The sequence below is a fragment of the Venturia canescens genome, chromosome 3 (assembly GCF_019457755.1).
Source record: "Venturia canescens isolate UGA chromosome 3, ASM1945775v1, whole genome shotgun sequence".
NCBI lineage: Eukaryota > Metazoa > Arthropoda > Insecta > Hymenoptera > Ichneumonidae > Venturia > Venturia canescens.
Genome location: NC_057423.1, coordinates 19,336,557 through 19,354,874, shown reverse-complemented (window position 1 = coordinate 19,354,874; position 18,318 = coordinate 19,336,557). Strand labels below are relative to the sequence as shown.

The 18,318-nt window shown below is 41.3% G+C and overlaps 2 protein-coding genes across 2 annotated transcripts in view; both read left to right on the top strand.

Moving 5' to 3' along the window:
* The window catches only part of LOC122408436 (uncharacterized), a 59,754-nt gene extending 41,894 nt beyond the window's left edge, over nucleotides 1–17,860 (top strand). Inside the window, exon 3 of the mRNA XM_043415229.1 lies at nucleotides 12,995–17,860. Coding sequence (XP_043271164.1) covers nucleotides 14,978–16,333 — 1,356 coding nt within the window. The 5' untranslated portion in view covers nucleotides 12,995–14,977 and the 3' untranslated portion in view covers nucleotides 16,334–17,860. The remainder of the gene's footprint in view (nucleotides 1–12,994) is intronic.
* The window catches only part of LOC122408437 (protein lin-11-like), a 715,873-nt gene that overhangs the window by 45,771 nt on the left and 651,784 nt on the right, over nucleotides 1–18,318 (top strand). The gene's annotated exons all lie outside the window — the stretch shown is intronic.

Genomic DNA, 18,318 nt, shown 5'->3' with positions numbered 1-18,318 from the left:
GCTGTTGGCGAAGGGAGAGGAGGAAATGAAGGGGATGATAGGGAAGTTCGAAAAGTACATAGAGAAGAAGGGCCTAGAGGTTAACACGGAAAAAACAAAGGTGATGAGATGTAAAGTAGGGGGAGGCAGGAAGAGGAAAGGAAAATGTTGGTGGATGGGAAAGGAGATAGAGGAGGTGGTGAGGTATAAGTACTTATGGTATGTGGTGAGGGCGGATGGGGATCAAAAGGATCAGGTGGAGGAAAAGGTGGGGAAGGCAGCAAAGGCGATGGGACAGGTGTGGGGGATCGGGAAAAGGAAGTTCGGGAAGGAGGTTGTGGCTGTTCGACAAGTTGGTGTGGCCGGTGATGAGCTATGGGGTGGAAATTTGGGGATGGAAAGAGAGGGAAACGGTGGAACGGGTACACGAGCGGTTTATGAGGTGGGTGCTGGGGGTGTCGAGAAGGGTACTGGGATATCAGCTGAGGGAAGAGCTGCAGAGGGACGCGCTGAGGGGAAGGGCAGGGATGAGGGCTTGGGCGTATGAGAGGAAACTGGAAGAAGGAAGAGGGGGAGAGCTAGCAAGAAGGTGTAGGGCAGAGATGAGGAAGAGGGCGCGAACAAATGGATGGTGCGGAGGATGGGAGGAGGAGAGGAGGAAGTTTTATGAGAGAAAGGGTTGGAGCGCAGAGGAAGTGATGAGGAGGTGGATGGAGAGGGAAATGAGAGGAGAGGAATTAGTCATGGGGGAAAGGAGAGGGCAAGACGAAGAAAGGTGGAGAAAAGTTGTAGAGGCGAAGGGAAATAAGGAGTATAAGTTCGTGAAAGGGAGAGGGGTACCGGGATACCTGAACAAGGGATGGGAGGAGGGGAGATGGCAGAGGATGGCGAGGTTTAGGTTGGGGGAAGAAATGAGAGGGACCTTGTATTGGGAGGTGGCGGAGAAAAGGCTCTGCAGGAAGTGTGGGGCAGAGGAAGAGACGTGGGAACATGTCTGGGAAGAGTGCACAGGATAGGACAAGGAGAAGGGATGGCAGGAGATGAGGGAGAAGGCGCTGGGAGACGAAGGGGACGGTGAGGAATGGCTGGAGAAGATAGAAAAATGGAGGGCAGTTTAGAGAAAGTGCGGCGGAAACGGAAGTCGAGGCGTGAATGCCGAGGTGTGTATGGAGAAATGAATGGAGGATGAAGTATGAAGAGGAGCGACTGGCTCCCTCTCTCTCTCTCTCTCGGTCTCGCGCGGAGGCTTGGCAATGGCGAAGGATAAAAGAAGATAGAATAAGATAATGTTAAGGAATGAGGATGGAAGTGGCGAAAATGTGAGCGGAGCGGGAGTCCGCACTGTACCCCGCATAGGGAAAATAAACAGTTATACTACTATTTCAACAAATTTTTAACCGGATGCTGCCGTACTATTTCGTTTTTTTATGATTGATTTTTATTTGAATGAATAGTGATGGACTGGACAAGTACTTTTAATTCATATTTAAACATAATTTGTATCGATCGAATCGACGTCGAATATTGTGAATAATATCAGAAGCTCCTGAAAATCTGAAAAGAATCGATTTTCTTATAAGTCTCTGCCACCATAGAGTAAGAAATGACTAGCTTGCATGTGATGTTTTTGGATTTAAAAGCTTCTTAGAACAATTCCATAATGTTGAAATTTGGAGTTACTTGTCCATTCATTGTAAATTACTTGTCCTTCGATTGATATCATAAATTTTAGTGCTGCACGTAGCTCAAATGGTAACTTTTTTCAGTTTATTAGAAAACACTTGGCCTCGAATTGATATAATAAATTTTAATGCTGAACATAAATTAGATGGAATTTTTTTTAATTGATTTAGCTGTTCGAATCAAATAAGAAGAATGAGGCATCGGTTTCCAAAATGATTTCAAGCTCGATTTTTCAGTTTTTATTTTTTACTTGTTATTTGATTCTTTTGACACTTTAAAAAATAGATACAGATTAGTTTTTTTCAAAGATAATGTTTTTTCAAGATTTGTGAAATTTTTTTCGAATTGTTCTGTATTTTTTTTTATAAAATAATTTTTTTGACAATTTGTTAACAAAGTTTTTTTTTTAAGTTTTTTTTTATAGATGGAATTTTTAGCAAACGAGGGACCATCAATGTACTTGTCCCAACTTTTTTTTTCCTAGGGGTATGTTTTTATACATGTAAAAAGAAGTCTTAAGCTAAATTTTTAGCACGTTATCTCCACCCGTTTCGAAGTTATCGACTTTTGCTTAAAAATGTATATCTTTGACTATATTATGATATTGTCACATACGGGTCATTTTTTAAAATTTTCAACCCTTTTTCTGATAAAAATTAAAAAACGGAAAAATAATTTTTTTTAATGCTTTTTCGGGTATTTTTAGTTATTTTTAGTAAAAAAATTGGTTTTTTCATTTAATGAGACACTTTCGATTTTTTTCAAAAAAATTCACAAAATTCTGTTAAATAACGAAATTTTTGAGGCTTATTGCATGATGGGCTTCAAATAATTTCTAGTAAAACAAATAAAAAAACTTATTTTTTTCTGTCATTTCGATTTATTCTTCTTCTAAGATCATGTGATTCTTTCAATCAGTCTCAAAATATTGATATACACTACTGGAGAAAAATTTCCGGACAAAAGTCCGAAAAAGTTCCCGCGCTCTTTTTTGTGTTACTGTCCTGCTGGTTTAGATATTCGGAAACAATAGGGCGCATATTAAAGGGAAGACATTCAGCTTCAATTTGGATTATTTTAATATTCTTTACGATCTATTTTACGGGTACTACGTCATTTCAAAAACGTTCTTTTATTTTTGTTTGATTTCCTTTTCAACTGGACTTTTTCAGATAAAATTTTGGTCTTCTATTTTACAAGCCAATCCTCAAAGGAGAAACTTTAGCTTCAATTTTGTATTTAAATTCGATTTTTTTAGAGAAAAAAGACAAATTTTAAAAATTGCCACGTATCATAAGAATGATTAGATTTCGCAAGATATTTCAAGAGTTATGAAAGTTTTAGTCACTGACATTTTTTTTAGATTTTTTTCCATCCATTTTTCAGCGGATGAATATTCATGATTCAATCATGCTCGTAGGTACTAGCTGATCAAGGTCCTTAATTTTGATTTTGATTTTTTCGTTTTTTTTCCAACGCTAATAGCCCATAAACACGCAAAATAATCGTACTGCCACTTTAAACGATAACTTCAAATGTTTTGCATGTAATTAGGGGTTTTCGGGATTTTTGTCAAATTTTTTAAAAAGGACGTTTTTCAGATTTTTTCTTTTAAATAAAGGCTGTAAATGTTATGCAAAAAAACTAACCAAATTGGCGAGAGTCAGTGAAAAAGACCGCCGGTTTGACATGGAATACCTCATATATTATCTTACCAGCCACGCTACTACGAGTGGGAGTGAAAGAGAATGAGGCTTCGCGCGCCGTTTCTCTCTTTCGATCGCACGCAAATAGTGGGGGTAGCCGTGTTCAGTGAACTGGACGAAAGGAAACAAAACAAACTTCACGTTTTGTGCAAAGAGCGTATGTCCAAATGTAAACAAACGCTATTTAAGTCTTTTTGACTCCAAGGGACTAAAGATTCCGAAATCATCGAAACTTAAGATTAACTGAACCGATTTTATTGCAACAAAAACCAATTCAAAGAGGAAAATCGAAAAAAAAATCGTTACGAATTTTGAAATTTTTAACTCTAACGAATAATCCGTGAGAACGGTTTGAAAAATGCTGTGACGTCATAAACCGGCATATTCACTAAGGTGGTCGTTATTTGGGTCACATGTGAATTTCGCAAGTCCCCTTGTAAAAACACAATCAAGGTGTATAAAAAATGAGGTATGCAAATTTTCAAGACGCCCGAAAAATTTTAAACTGTGCCCCTAGAGGTTTGAATTTTGAAGGCAAAAATACATGTACTTTGTCATGCTCTCACTCAATCGTTTCTCCTACGTTTAATATTGGTGAGAAAAATCTAAAACTGAGCCCATATATTGCGTATATTATAAGGTATGAAATTTATTTTTTTTAGATTTTTCCAGCAACTATTATTATAATTACTGGCTACTATTACCAGCTAATTACCAGCTATTGGGATCTGACAAAATTCGTGAGACATCTAGTGTCAAATTTTGAACTACAACCGGGGTGCAACATGGACAACTAACACACGCACAAGTCACTTGAAGATGTGACACATCCATGTACGTTGCACCCCGGTATGCGCTATTTTTAGCTTGGCCACGCCTCCATGTCAGATTCCAATTATTACAATTACTTATTTTTGACTTTTTAAGTTATTCCCGTCAACCGTTGCTGGTTATGTCTGTTGCTATTTTAATAAAATTTTCGACTATATCCATAAAATTCCGTACCTAAAAGTTCAATTTTTGTGAAAGCCCTGGAAATTCCCTAGAACTAAATTTGAATTGCAAATTTAAACAAAAAGATAATTTCAAATAAATACAATAAATTATTGTAATTAAAGATTCATCTCTTATGGATGATAAAATTACATATATTATATTTTTATACATCGAATTATGAAAAATCACCGAATTTCGAATCGTACGAAAAATTAACTATAAAATACCATATGGTAATATATTTCCACGTAAATGTTTGACTGACCGCTTACTTGGAGCTGGTGTCTTGATTTTCATTACAATGAATTTGTTACAGGTGACCTAGAAATATCGAACGTAAACAATGTTTAAAGCGGTCCGTCAAACGCTTACGTGAAAATATATTACCAAATGGTATTTTATAGATAATTGTTCGTAAGATTTATTTCTTTTATTTGAAATTATTTATTTGTTCAAATTTGAAATTCAAATTTAGTTCTAGGGAATTTCCAGAGCTTTTACAAAAATTGAACTTTTAAGTACGGAATTTTATAGATATAGTCGAAAATTTTATTAACCCTCTCAGACCGAGACCTATTTCGCGTTGATGGAAAATGATTCCCTTTATAATTTTATCTCAAAATACTTTCTAAGTAGTAGAGCTATGCTGATTCCGCGCCATGTAGGAATCTACCTAACCGGCCGTCGGTAAAGTAGATTCCCTGCTCTAACCCAAACAAGCCGAAACGGTCGGTAATAAAGATGGCCCCCAAACCCAAACGGTCGGTAAAAAGGATGACCTCTCTAACCCAAACAAACCCAAACGGTCGGTAATAAAAAATGGCCGCTATAACCCAAACAAACCCAAACATGTAATCGAACTGAGCTCCAACCCAAACAAACCCGAACATGTAGTCGAACTGAGCTCTAACCCAAACAAACCAAACATGTAATCGAACTGTGCTCAAACCCAAACAAACCCAAACATGTAATCGAACTGAGCTCAAACCCAAACAAACCCAAACATCGAACTGAACTCAAACCCTAACAAACCCAAACATCGAACTGAACTCAAACCCAAACAAACCCAAACATCGAACTGAGTTCAAACCTCGAACTGATTCAAAGTCCGCGCGCCGTATAGTTCGCGTAAATGCCGATAGATAGCGATTTGGCTAGTGGAGATCTCTCGTGTGCGAAGCCTCGGCTGGGCGAGCATATAAGGCAGCGAGTATCGCTTGGATTTCAGAGAATTTCCAGGAGCGAATATGGTAAGTCTATCCCATAATAATTCTCTCATGTACCTTTTTGTAATTACCACATTTTGCAGGTGTACAACAACGTGTGCTTATGTGGCATGCACGAGTGGGATCCCCGCTTCCACCGGCAGGTCCTGGACCTCCCCCTGCCGGTATTTGCGGAGATCGAGGAGCTAGCACCAGCGCCAGCACCAGCATCAGCACCAACATCAGCACCAGCACCAGCGTCGGAGGAGGGGAAGAAGTCTATCCTCGAGGACGACCTCTTCCTCTCCGACGATGATAACCTTCCCGCTCCAAAAATGAAGCAGCCTACAGCGGATGTTAAAAGAAAATCAATTCTTTTTTTTTTTTTTTTTGGGAATGTATAACGTACATAGAGGTAGAAAAAGAAAAGTAGAACAGCTTTAGGACGTCTGTCCCATCTAGCTGAGAGTACGTAACTTTGGTTTGCGCGGGCTCTCGTATAGATGTCTCCACATTGCATGGACGTCAGTCCTTAAATTATGACTTATTACTAAAACTAAAAACTAAGCTATAAATTGTATTAAACTTTATAATAAAACATAAGACAAAGTAACAGTTCTTTCACATCAGTGAAAGAAGTTAGCGAGGTTGATAAAAACAACGTGATGATAAACTTATATAGTATGTCTTTCAGTTATACTGAAATGTTAATTTTCGATAGGAACTTTCCAATACATTGCAATGAACTTGGCTCCAAAGTGTGTAGAAGGGATTCGACGTTACACGGCAAAAAACCAGATTTTTTCTGCCATTTTTCTAGCATTTCTGATCTTTCTTGATTGTAGAGAGGGCATTCCCAAAAAACGTGATTCGGAGTTTCATCGGCTTCGCCGCAGTCACACCTTGCTGAAGGAACAATATTGAAACGGTTAAGACTGGATCTCAAAGACGTATGATTAGATCTCAAGCGGTTCACTGAAACAATGACTTTTCTACTAAGGTTACTACTATGAAACCAGGGGCGGCGACCACGATAATAAAAGTTATTAAAGTAGAAACCTCCTTTCTCCCTACTACTTTCTAAGCACCATTCGTGAAATCTGATTTCCACTTTGGATTTCCATAAACTTGTGAAATCTGCTATCGACTGTCCGAGTTGAGTATCATGTCCCCTTTTGCAGGCCTCTTTGGCTGCCGTGTCTGCTAGTTCATTACCCGAAATCCCCACATGGGCGGGAATCCAAAAAAGTTCGACTGATTTACCGTCATTTTGGAGTCCTTTTAAAAGATTTTTCAAATGCATGACTAAATAGGACTTGCCTCTTAGATTCGGTGAAAAGGAAATTGCTTGCAAAACACTTTTCGAGTCTGAGAAAATGGTAAAGCTTGAGCCTTCCAGTCGCGAGATCCACCCCAGAGTCTCGGCAATAGCCATAGCCTCCGCGGTGAAAATCGACGCAAAACCAGGAGCTCTGAAACCTCGAGTTACCCCTTCAAACGGTTTCACTGATGAAAAGCCGACGAACTCGCTACCAGGTGTTTTCGATCCATCTGTATAAAAGCATATCGACTTGTGCAACCTATCTTTAAATATTCTATTAAACGTATTGTTAAGGTTTTTAGCAGCTTGAATATCCTGTCCTTCCTCAAATGAAACCACTGGTTGAAAAAATATTAGATCGTATGAATACTGGTAGCAGAGAGGTTTATTTGAAGTTTCCAAAAGATGAGCATATAGCTCGACTTCTCGGAAGCATTCAACCAGTGGGATGTTCCCATCACGGTTGATCATTACTGGGTTATCTTCAATTTGAACTATCTCTTCCAAAGCCGAGAGTAGTCTATGCTCGCGATTATTAGCAAAAGTTTTAGATAAGAAGTTTTCGCCCAAATATTTAAAGCGTATAAAAAGAGGAGGAAATTTCGCCTCGGCGAGTATAACATTTGTTGGAGTAGATGTCCTAAAACCTAACGCCGTGCGTAAAGCCTTATATTGTAGTCTTTCTAATTGAATTGATTGTTTTGATGTTAGAGAATGAAAGACAAAGGCTCCATATTCAATTCTAGCTCGAATAAGTGCGGAGTCAAGTCTTAAAAGAAGGACCGGATCCGCTCCTCACCACGTACTCCTCAGACAACTAAGAAGCTTCAAGGGGCTTTGACAACTCTCTATGATTTTCGTTATTTGAGCGTTCCATGCAAGTGTTGGTTGAAGTTGTAGCCCGAGAAATCGGACGACTTTACTTTCCTTTATGTTGGAATCCCTGAAATTAAAGCTATAAGTACTTTGTTGGTTTTTTCCTTTTTTATTAAACACCATAAGTTTAGTTTTTTCGGGAGCTAGAGCTAATCCTAACTGGTCTAAATGATCGGTCACATTGAGGAGAGAACTTTTAATATAGGAAAAAAAAGGTTGGGACAAGTACATTGATGGTCCCTCGTTTGCTAATAAATCCATCCATAAAAAAACTTTAAAAAAAATTTTCTTTAAAAATTGTCAAAAAAATTATTTTATAAAAAAAAATACAGTACAATTCGAAAAAAATTTCACAAATCTAGAAAAAACATTATGTTTAAAAAAAAAATATTCTGTATCTATTTTTTAAAGTTCAAAAAAATCAAATAACAAGTAAAAAATAAAAAACCGAAAAATCGCGTTTGAAATCATTATGCAAACCGATGCCTCATCCTTCTTATTTGATTCGAACAGCTAAATCAATTGAAAAAAATTCCATCTAATTTACGTGCAGCATTAAAATTTATTATATCAATTCGAGGCCAAGTATTTTCTAATGAATTGAAAAAAGTTACCACTTGAGTAACGTACAGCACTAAAATTTATGATATCAATCAGTGGACAAGTATTTTATTAGTAACTCCAAATTTTGACATTATTAAAATATTCTAAGAAGCTTTTAAATCCAAAAAAAATCACATGAAAGCTAGTCATTCGTTACTCTATGGTGGCAAAGACTTATAAGAAAATCGATTTTTCTCAGACTTTCAGGATCCTTTGGTATTATTCACAAAATTCAACGTCGATTGGATCGATACAAATTATGTTTAAATATGTGTTAAAAGTACTTGTCCGGCCCATCACTATTCATTCAATAAAAAATCAATCATAAAAAAATGAAATTGTACGGCAGAATCTGGTTAAAAATTTGTTGAAATGCGATTCATTATTAGTTTAATGCTATTAATAATAGTAGAGGTTAGTTCTTAGTCGGTATGGAATTCGTTCGCTGGAAGAATAAGTAGGAAGTAAAAATTGACATCATTGAATATAAACTGGAGAGTTATTTTGGAAGCTTGAACATATAAAAATTGTCAAAAAAATTATTTTATAAAAAAAAAATACAGTACAATTCGAAAAAAATTTCACAAATCTAGAAAAAACATTATGTTCAAAAAAAAAATATTCTGTATCAATTTTTTAAAGTTCAAAAAAATCAAATAACAAGTAAAAAATAAAAAACCGAAAAATCGCGTTTGAAATCATTACCATCAATGTATGTACTTGTCCCAACCTTTTTTTTCCTAGGGGAAGTTTATGGTTTGATATCACGTATTTTTTCTCTAAAGTTCCTTATTCATGTTCAGTTGACTATAGGATTTTAGTTTAAATTTCTACGAAGTATTTATGATTTTCGGCTTATAACGTTGGTTTTCACGAAAAAAGACCTATTTTTCGTCTCAATAGTACTGAAAGTATTTCGTCACAGGTCTGTCCTTGGACTTTGAGGATTTTTTTCCATGTACTCTAATGTGTTTTATCAATTAGGAATCAAAGAGCACGGTCGAAAGCGGGTTGGAGGCTGCGATATGATTTTCGGCTTATATCGTTAGTTTCCACAAAAAAAAGACCTATTTTTCGTCAAAAATGTACTGCAAATATTTCGTCACAGGTCTGTTCTTGGACTTTGGCAATTTTTTTCCTTTAACTCTAATATGTTTTGTCAATTAGGAACCCAAGAGCACGGTGGAAAGCAGGTTGGAGGCCGAGATATGTTTTTCGGCTTGTAACTTTGGTTTCCACGAAAATAGACCTATTTTTCGTAAAAATTGTATTGGAACTATTTCGACAGAGGTTTGTTCTTGGACTTTGGTGATTTTTCTCCTTGTCTTCTAATATGTTTCGTCCATTGGGAACTCAAGAGCATGGAGCAATGCGTGTTGCGGCCCGAGATGTGATTTTCAGCTTATAACGTTAGAAAAAAGAAAGGAAAAGAGGAAAGATAGACCAAATTCAAGACTCAACAAATCCAACAGAATTGGCCATTTTTAAATGTCGCTTTTGCATTCTGAATCTAGACATTTTCGTGTCTTCCAAAACGTACCCCCGACGAAATATATTTCCAAAGTTTGCAAGTGGCCGCTGCGATCCAATTATCTACAGTTTGATAGTTGCCGAAAAAAGGCACCTGGAAACATTTATTATGTTAGAACTCAAAGAAGCAAAAAAAACTGAGCGTACTTAATTCAACAGAGCAACGGAATTCAAAGACGTTTAAGGTACCTGCATTGGTTGTGGAGGTAAACAATTTAATTTCAGGATAATTTAGAAATAAATTTAGAAATTCAGAAATTCAGCATAGAATTTAGAAAAAGGAAAATTAAGTTAATTAGTAAAGTTGAAGAGTTTTGGGATGAATTTTTGAGATTATATGTTACGGTTGGAGTAAAAAATTTAAATGATGGGCACACATGCTGCGACACAAACATATGAAAGTTTGCAGGTATTCGCTCCATACCGCAGTATTGGCACACATGCTGCGCCACAAAAATATGAAAGTTTGAAGGTTTTCGCTCCATACCACAGTAATACATTTTCAATACTATTTGAAAAGAAACACCTTAAAACTTGCTGAACCAAGTTCCATTACATATTACCATAATCAAAGATAAGGGGTGATCCGTAGCATATATATTTATCCACAGAAATTTCAGAGTTCGCAGGTATCTGCTGCGGTTCAATGTATCTGCGCAATGAGCTTCGAAGACAGCAATTTCAAATCTATCGATAAATGAGCAACTGAAGACTTTTATAATCAATTTTTTACTTCATATATATGTTACGGTTAGAGTCAAAATGTAAAATGAATGGCACAGTATATAAATTGTATAGTTTGCAGATTTTCGCTGTATTTCAATGATCCGAATCTACAGCATTATAATGAAAAGTTGTCAAAAGTCATGATGTTGCATTAAAATGACATAGCGCACATTGCATTCAGAAATTCTGTATATTTCCATAGATGTTGGCAGGCATGATATTTGATCGTATCCAAAACTGAGCAACTGCAGACTTATCATAATGAATCTTTTCACTATTAATTCCACATTTGCAGTTTGCAAAGTGGGAATACTCAACACACATGTCATTTCATAAGTTCTATTGTCAAAATTTGTGTTTACCCACTGTATTCCGAAGATACGACTTTTCATATCATCAGAAAAAAAGTCTCCGGGGGCTTTCTGGAACAAGTTTCCAAATTTATCACTCGACAGACCAAGTAGAAAAAGAATAACTATACTTATACCAAGACCAGAAATTTTTTTTGAAAATCTGATTTACAAAATGTGCAATTCAAGATTATGGTTAGAAACCTCTCGAATCATGTTACCACAATCATCATGAAGAAGGAGTAGAAAATCATTGGACACATATTAATGAACGAATTAATAATATGTATCGATCCTCTGCAAACTGATGGGGTGAAAACAAGGATCGGAGATGGCAGAGCCAAACTGAATATCAAGCAAAATATGGGAATGTTTATATATAATGTTGACACAGGAAATAAATTAAAAAACATTTATTCAAGTAAAGTTTCTAATATCATTCTAACAGTTCCGTGTGTTTTTGTTCTATTTATTCGTATGTATAACCTATTTACACATGATATATAACCACGCCAGTGACGATATATTCGCACTGGGCAATATTTTGTAATCTGGTTTAATTGAAGGATTATTTCAGTCAACACTTATTTCCAATCGAACGAAATAATGAAATCTTGAAAAGTTTCGTTGACATATGCATCGCGCATTTTTTATATTCTTTTTCACACACACACATCACAGACTACATTTACGCGGCCGCTTTGATACCGGTTTAATATATCATAAATTTTAACAAAATAAATAGTTATATGCACTTCTTTAGATGACGAAAATTATTTTTTTTATTTATCCCGCACGCACTTCGTAATGTCGAAACTCTGTTCATGCGATCAAAAACTGACACATGGTTTGTATATATATATATATGTATATCGATCGAATTTATGACTGCTGTTACCATCTGTGCTACGCCGTGTGCTACGTTATGAAGTTGACGTCAGATTTCCAATCATCAACAACTAATTTCAACAACCAATCACAACGTCTAAAAATGGATGTCGTCAGATCCAACCAATCAGAAACTCAATAGCATCAAAGTGCCTTTGATGGTGTTATACTATAATATACAGACACATAAATTTTTGAATATGTTGGTAACTTTTGCATAATCTTGAGCCCGTGCAAAGTTTTTTCTCAGCAATTACGCCACCAATAATGCTGTTTTTGGGCTCATTCGATAGAGAATTTCTCAATTAGCTGAAAGTTCAATTTTCAAAGTAGTACATAACTCATAGGCTTCGCAATTAAAGAAAATCACATGCCAATTTTACCCCCACCACCGCGAATCGTTTTATTCAGAGAAAGTATAGTCTCGGCGAGAGCCTCGGGCCAGCAGACGACAGGGCTGTCAATGTACTTGTCCCGAGACTCTACCGAGTCTCTTGATCGTTAATGCCGAGACGAGCATGAGGAGTAGTAGTATAAATAACCACATCATCTGCATATTGAATCATCTTACAGTCTACATTGATTTTAGACTCCATTTCCGTTACGTATATGGCATATAAAAGTGGGCTAAGAACACTCCCTTGTGGAAGTCCTCTGTAGACCCATCTCGTTTCGTCGATGTCACCAAAATTAAAAGATAAAGATCGAGCTGATACCAAATTATAGATAAATGCCAAAAGGTTGCCCGAAAAGCCAATCAGCTTCAATTTCTCTATCAAGACATCCGCCAGCACAAAAAATCAATTCTTATCCCTCCCCTGAAGGCTGCTCCATCTAGGAAGAGGGTGAGAATTATCGTACCCAAGGGCCAAGCTAATAAAGAAAACGCTGAGCCTGAACGTTGGGTACGCGAAAACACAGCACCATTGAGGCCCCCAACCACTGCCCAACGGTTGCTAAAATGTATTAGAAATATTTAAAAAATGTAAAAAAAATAAAACAAATTAAAAAAACAAAAAATTATAAAAAAAAAAACAAAAAAATCAAATAATCATAAAAGTCCCAAACCAAACATTGAACTGAGCTCAAACCCAAACAAACCCAATTTTTTATTCACCATTTTTATTCAAGGAGAATTTACATTTTCGATGGATGAAAAGTCGCACTGGGCAAAATAGTCTTTCAACGTCGTTTCGGGGATGCACTCGGTAGAGTCCGCTTGCTGTCAGAGGAGCCATGTTTTCAGCGCGCACGCGTTGTACACCGCGCAGTGGGGAGGATTCCATGCGCTCTTGTGATTGGTGCACGAGACGGTGGCGTTCGCGGTCAATTGACGGAGCGATGGGCAGGCAATGTCGTCGAGATTGTAGACCCGGGGTAGAATTTTCTCGAGACATCTCTTCTTCTCGAACCCCTTCACGTACACCTTGCTGGCGTCTCGTAGTCTGCCGAAGAAGATCTCGTGCGCCTCATCATAGGGCACGGTGCCGCTGTTCCAGTTGAGTCCATGATAGTTTTCCTCCAACCACTGATTCTCGCTCTGGTACTTGGCCGGTAGAGAGCTCCATCTGTGCGGTGACTCGAACAAATAGACCGACGGCTGGGCATCGTCTTCGAGAGCAACCATCGCCACCTCCTTGTAGACGAATTCGTTGAAGGGTCGCTTGAAGCCCTGGAAGTCCACCACGAACTCCATCCTCGAACTGATGCTTGCGTGTGGATGCTCGTCCCATCAGTCCCACCTCATTGCTACCCTGGAACTTTCTGGAAGTCTGACGTAAGCCTCCGACCTACGGTGGCTGACCAATCGTTGCTCGCTCCTCCCCCACCACCCAACCAGTCGACTGGGTATAAATTCGGGGCCCGTCGACCGAGATGGCACAGTTCACTCGAGCACAATGTCAGCACAAGACTGCAGAGATATCGTTGCAAGCTGGGAGGTGTTGCAGCTACTGAAGGATCGAAAGCCCAACGTCATTCATGAATGGATCAAACGATTGAAAAAGGTAATCGCTACGTTGGAGGAGTCTCAGAGGCTTGCCATCATTGGACCGGAACAGCAGAAATTCCTGTACGCCGTGGGGATTTTGCGGGGGATCGATATCAAGCTGGGACTTCTGCTGAAACGTGGTCATGGCGTGCAAATTCGGGAGAGGCTGATCGATCGAGTCCAGTGGTCGGATCTGAACTAGTTGTTCAAGAATGGCATCAGGGTGGGTGCGTTAACGAACTTGAAGCATGTGGATGTGGGGGCCTTCATGAAAGACTGCATGACGCATTTCCGAGCGAAAATCAACAACGTTCTGCGGAGTAAGGGATCGAATGCGGTCAAGGTTTACGGCGTGCTTGCCGCAAAATTCACCGTTATGAAGAATGGTGAAGAAGTGTTCAACACGAAATTCTTCAACACGAAGGCAGCGCCGATCTTCGGTACCACTGATATACGCCGATGGTTCGCTGAGAACATTCAGGAGACAATTCAGACGGATCTGGAGGAATTCGAGCAGCAAGGTTCAGGCTGATCGTTGCATTCCATCATCAACATGACGCTGCACATCAACAAGTTCAACCCGATGCGAGGCAGCTCATACATGGATCTCCCGCCCAAGATACTAAACAAGAACGCGTGCATCAACGTCCAGAACAACGACGAGCAGTGCTTCAAGTGGGCCATACTATCGGCGCTTCATCCCACCCATCATTCCGATCGCGTCTCCAAATACAGACGGTACGAGGCGGAATTGAACTTTGACGGGATCGAGTTCCCCGTGGAGCCGCGTAAAATCTCCAAATTTGAGAAGCAAAACGAGGTTAAAGAAGAAGAAGCACGATTTCGACGTGTTGCCCGTACACGTGACGGATGCGAAGAAGCAGCGACACATCAATCTACTCCTCGTGCAGGACCATTACGTGGATGAGGATGAGGAGTGCTACGTGATCCCGAGGTTCCATTACGTGTGGATCAAGAACTTATCTCGCTTGGTATCGAGACAACTATCGAACGGTGCGCGCAAACTACATATCTGCGATCGCTGCCTCCACTTCTACCACACCGAAGACAAGCTGGCAGCACACGAAGTTGACTGCAAGAAAGTCAACAAGTGCAAGGTCACCATGCCCAAATGGGCGAACAGGATGCTCCGTTTCAAGAACCATGGCCACAAGGAGCGCGTGCCTTTCATCATATATGCCGACTTCGAGTGCTTGCTGAAACCGACTCGGGACGAGAATGCCTATCAGAGCCACGGGGCATTCAGCGTGGGGTACTACGTGAAGTGTAGCTACGACGACTCACTATCGTGCTACCGCAGTCACAGGGGACCGAAGCCCGCGGAATGGTTCGTCAGGGAGCTGCAGAACTTTGCTCAAGGACTGGACAATGTTCACGCGAACCCTCGGCCCATGGAAGCGCTGACGCGGCAACAGGTCAGAGAGTTCCACAACGCCACCGAGTGCCACATCTGCCAGAAACCCCTATTGAGCAGCGACCGAGTGAGAGACCACTGCCATCTGACGGGCAAGTACCGCGGAGCAGCGCACAACGAGTGCAACCTGAACTATCAGGACTCGAGGACCGTGCCCATCGTCTTCCACAATCTCACCAGCTACGACTCGCACTTCATCATACGGGAAATTGCCACATGCTTCCCCGGTCCAGTCGAAGTCTTGCCCGAGACGAAGGAACGCTACATCTCGTTCACGAAGCACGTCGCCGGCAGCGATGTGTTTCGCTTCATCGACTCGTTCCGCTTCATGGCGTCGTCGCTGGAAAAACTAGCATCGAACTTGAGTGAGCTGTGGATCGTGAGGAGGGAATTCCCCCACCTGTCCGATGAGAAATTCGAGCTGCTCACGAGGAAGGGTGTGTTCCCCTACGAGTACGCCGACTCTGTGGACAAATTGCGGGATATCGAGTTACCGCCGAAAGCGAGCTTCCACAGTTCATTGACGGGCAGCGACATCTCGGACGCGGACTACAAGCACGCCAAGAGAGTGTGGGACGAGTTCGAGATCCGGAGCTTGGGCGAATACTCGGACCTGTACTTGAAAACGGATGTGCTTCTCCTTGCCGATGTCTTCGAGAACTTCCGCAACAACTCTGTCGCCGCATACGGCCTGGACCCCGCCCACTACTACACGCTGCCAGGCTACTCTTGGGACGCGATGTTTAGGTACACCCAGGTCCAGCTAGAACTCCTCACCGACCCCGATATGCACCTCTTCGTCGAGCAAGGAATACGCGGGGGTATTAGCCAGTGCTCCAACCAATACGCCCGGGCCAACAACAAATACTACGACTACGACGCCAATGAGGAGGCCAAGTATCTGATGTACTTCGACGTGAACAATTTGTACGGCCGAGCAATGATGGAGTACCTGCCGCAAGGAGGCTTTGAATGGTTCACTGGCAATAAAGTCGACTCCTCAATGTGCCGGACGACTCGCCTGTCGGATACATCCTCGAAGTAGATCTCGACTACCCGGAGAATTGCCACGACTCGCACAAAGACCTGCCGCTGTGTCCCGAGCACAAGAGCGCCCCCGGCTCGAAACAGAACAAGCTCATGACTACGCTGAAGCCGAAGAAGCGCTACATCCTCCAATACCGCAACTTGAAACAGGCTGTGCAGCAGGGAATGAAACTCGTACGCGTCCATCGCGTCTTGAAGTTCAAATAGTCCGCATGGCTGCGACCCTACATCGAGCTGAACAGCGAGTTGCGAAAACGGGCGCGGAATGAGTTTGAGAAGAATCTGTACAAACTCATGAACAACGCGGTGTTCGGCAAGACGATGGAGAACGTGCGCAAACACGTGACTGTGAAGCTGGTGAGGAAGTCGGGTGGACGCTACGGGGCCGAAGCACTCATCGCCAAGCCGAATTTCCATAGCTGCTCCATCTTCGGGGAGAACCTCGTGGCGATTCAGCTCACGAAGACGGAGGTTCATCTCAATAAGCCGATCTACGTGGGGCTGAGCGTGCTGGACCTATCGAAGATCCATGTATACGACTTCCACTACGAGTACATGAAGCGGGAATTCAACGATCGATGCAAGCTCCTCTACACCGACACCGATAGTCTGCTCTACGAGATTCGCTGCAACGAAATCTATGCCATCATGAAGCGTGATATCAAGCGATTCGACACGTCCGATTACCCGCCGAACACCCGGTTTGGTATGCCACTGGCCAATAAAAAGGTGATCGGCCTTATGAAGGATGAGTGCAACGACCGCATCATGACCGAGTTCGTGGGCTTGCCCAGTAAGACGTATTGCGTCCATGTGGAGGGGCGTGATCGCATCAAAAGGGTCAAGGGTGTGAAGAGGAGCGTGGTCGAGGCGAGCATCACATTCGACGACTTTCTGCGATGTCTCCGAGACAAAAAGGCGCAGCGACGAGTGCAATGCGTAATCCGATCACGCTTGCACAATGTGTTTACGGAGAGGCAGTCGAAGGTGGCGCTCAGTGCTCACGACGACAAGCGCATTCTCCTACCCGACAGCACGGACACGTTGCCATGGGGGCATTTCAGGGCCCCACCACCGCTGCAACTACCACCACCACTACCGCCACTGCCACCACCACCACCTGCGCCCTGAGTGGGGATGGCGGGTATATTAACAGCGAACTCGCAGCCGTTCTTCACAGTAGCACGATGGACACCGTCGAGAAGCTCAACAAAATCGTTCTGCTCGAGGATTTCCTGCCAACGAAGAAACTGACGGAGTTGTGCGTCAACAGCATATATCATGTCACCGATCTGAGGCAAGTCACTACGAAGTATGGCTATGAGAGGTGTCGCCACTCTCGACAACGAATCCCAAGTCTTCCTACCGAGACGCATCTCAGCTCGAGCAGATGGCGTAAACAGTCGTCGACGAGCGATTGCTTCTGAAGTATCTACCCGGCAAGATACCACAAAATGAATTCAGCATTAAACACTTTTGATGAAAAAAAACATTTATTGAATAAATTACAAATCGTTCTTATTTATCCAACTGTTGTGTGAATTATTGAACCCAAACCACTTAACGTATACTTTATCGCCGCGCTTCTTCAATACTTTCTCCACGAGATACGTGTCGGGGTATTTGACTCGTAGGAGCTCCTCTTCGTAAAATCCACCGGCGATGGGCTTGTCTTGATAGTCCTTCAGTTTGTACGTTATCGGCTCCGTTGACGTCACCACTCGGCTCACCGTGAATATTTCCGTCGTCCAGTTGGGGGTGTAGCCTTTCTCAAAGACGTGCTTGTTCTTGCTCACTCGAACCTTGTCACCGAGATCGAACTTGGGCGCTCTGCGTCGGCGTTCACGAGGCTGTCGGTAGCAGCGTTTCGACATGATCAGCGGTCACTTCACTCGGTTTCATACCGATAGTACGATGTTTGCTACCGTTGTACGCGGCTACGAGCTCGGGCAGAATGTCGAGCCACTTGTAGGAGCCGCGCAG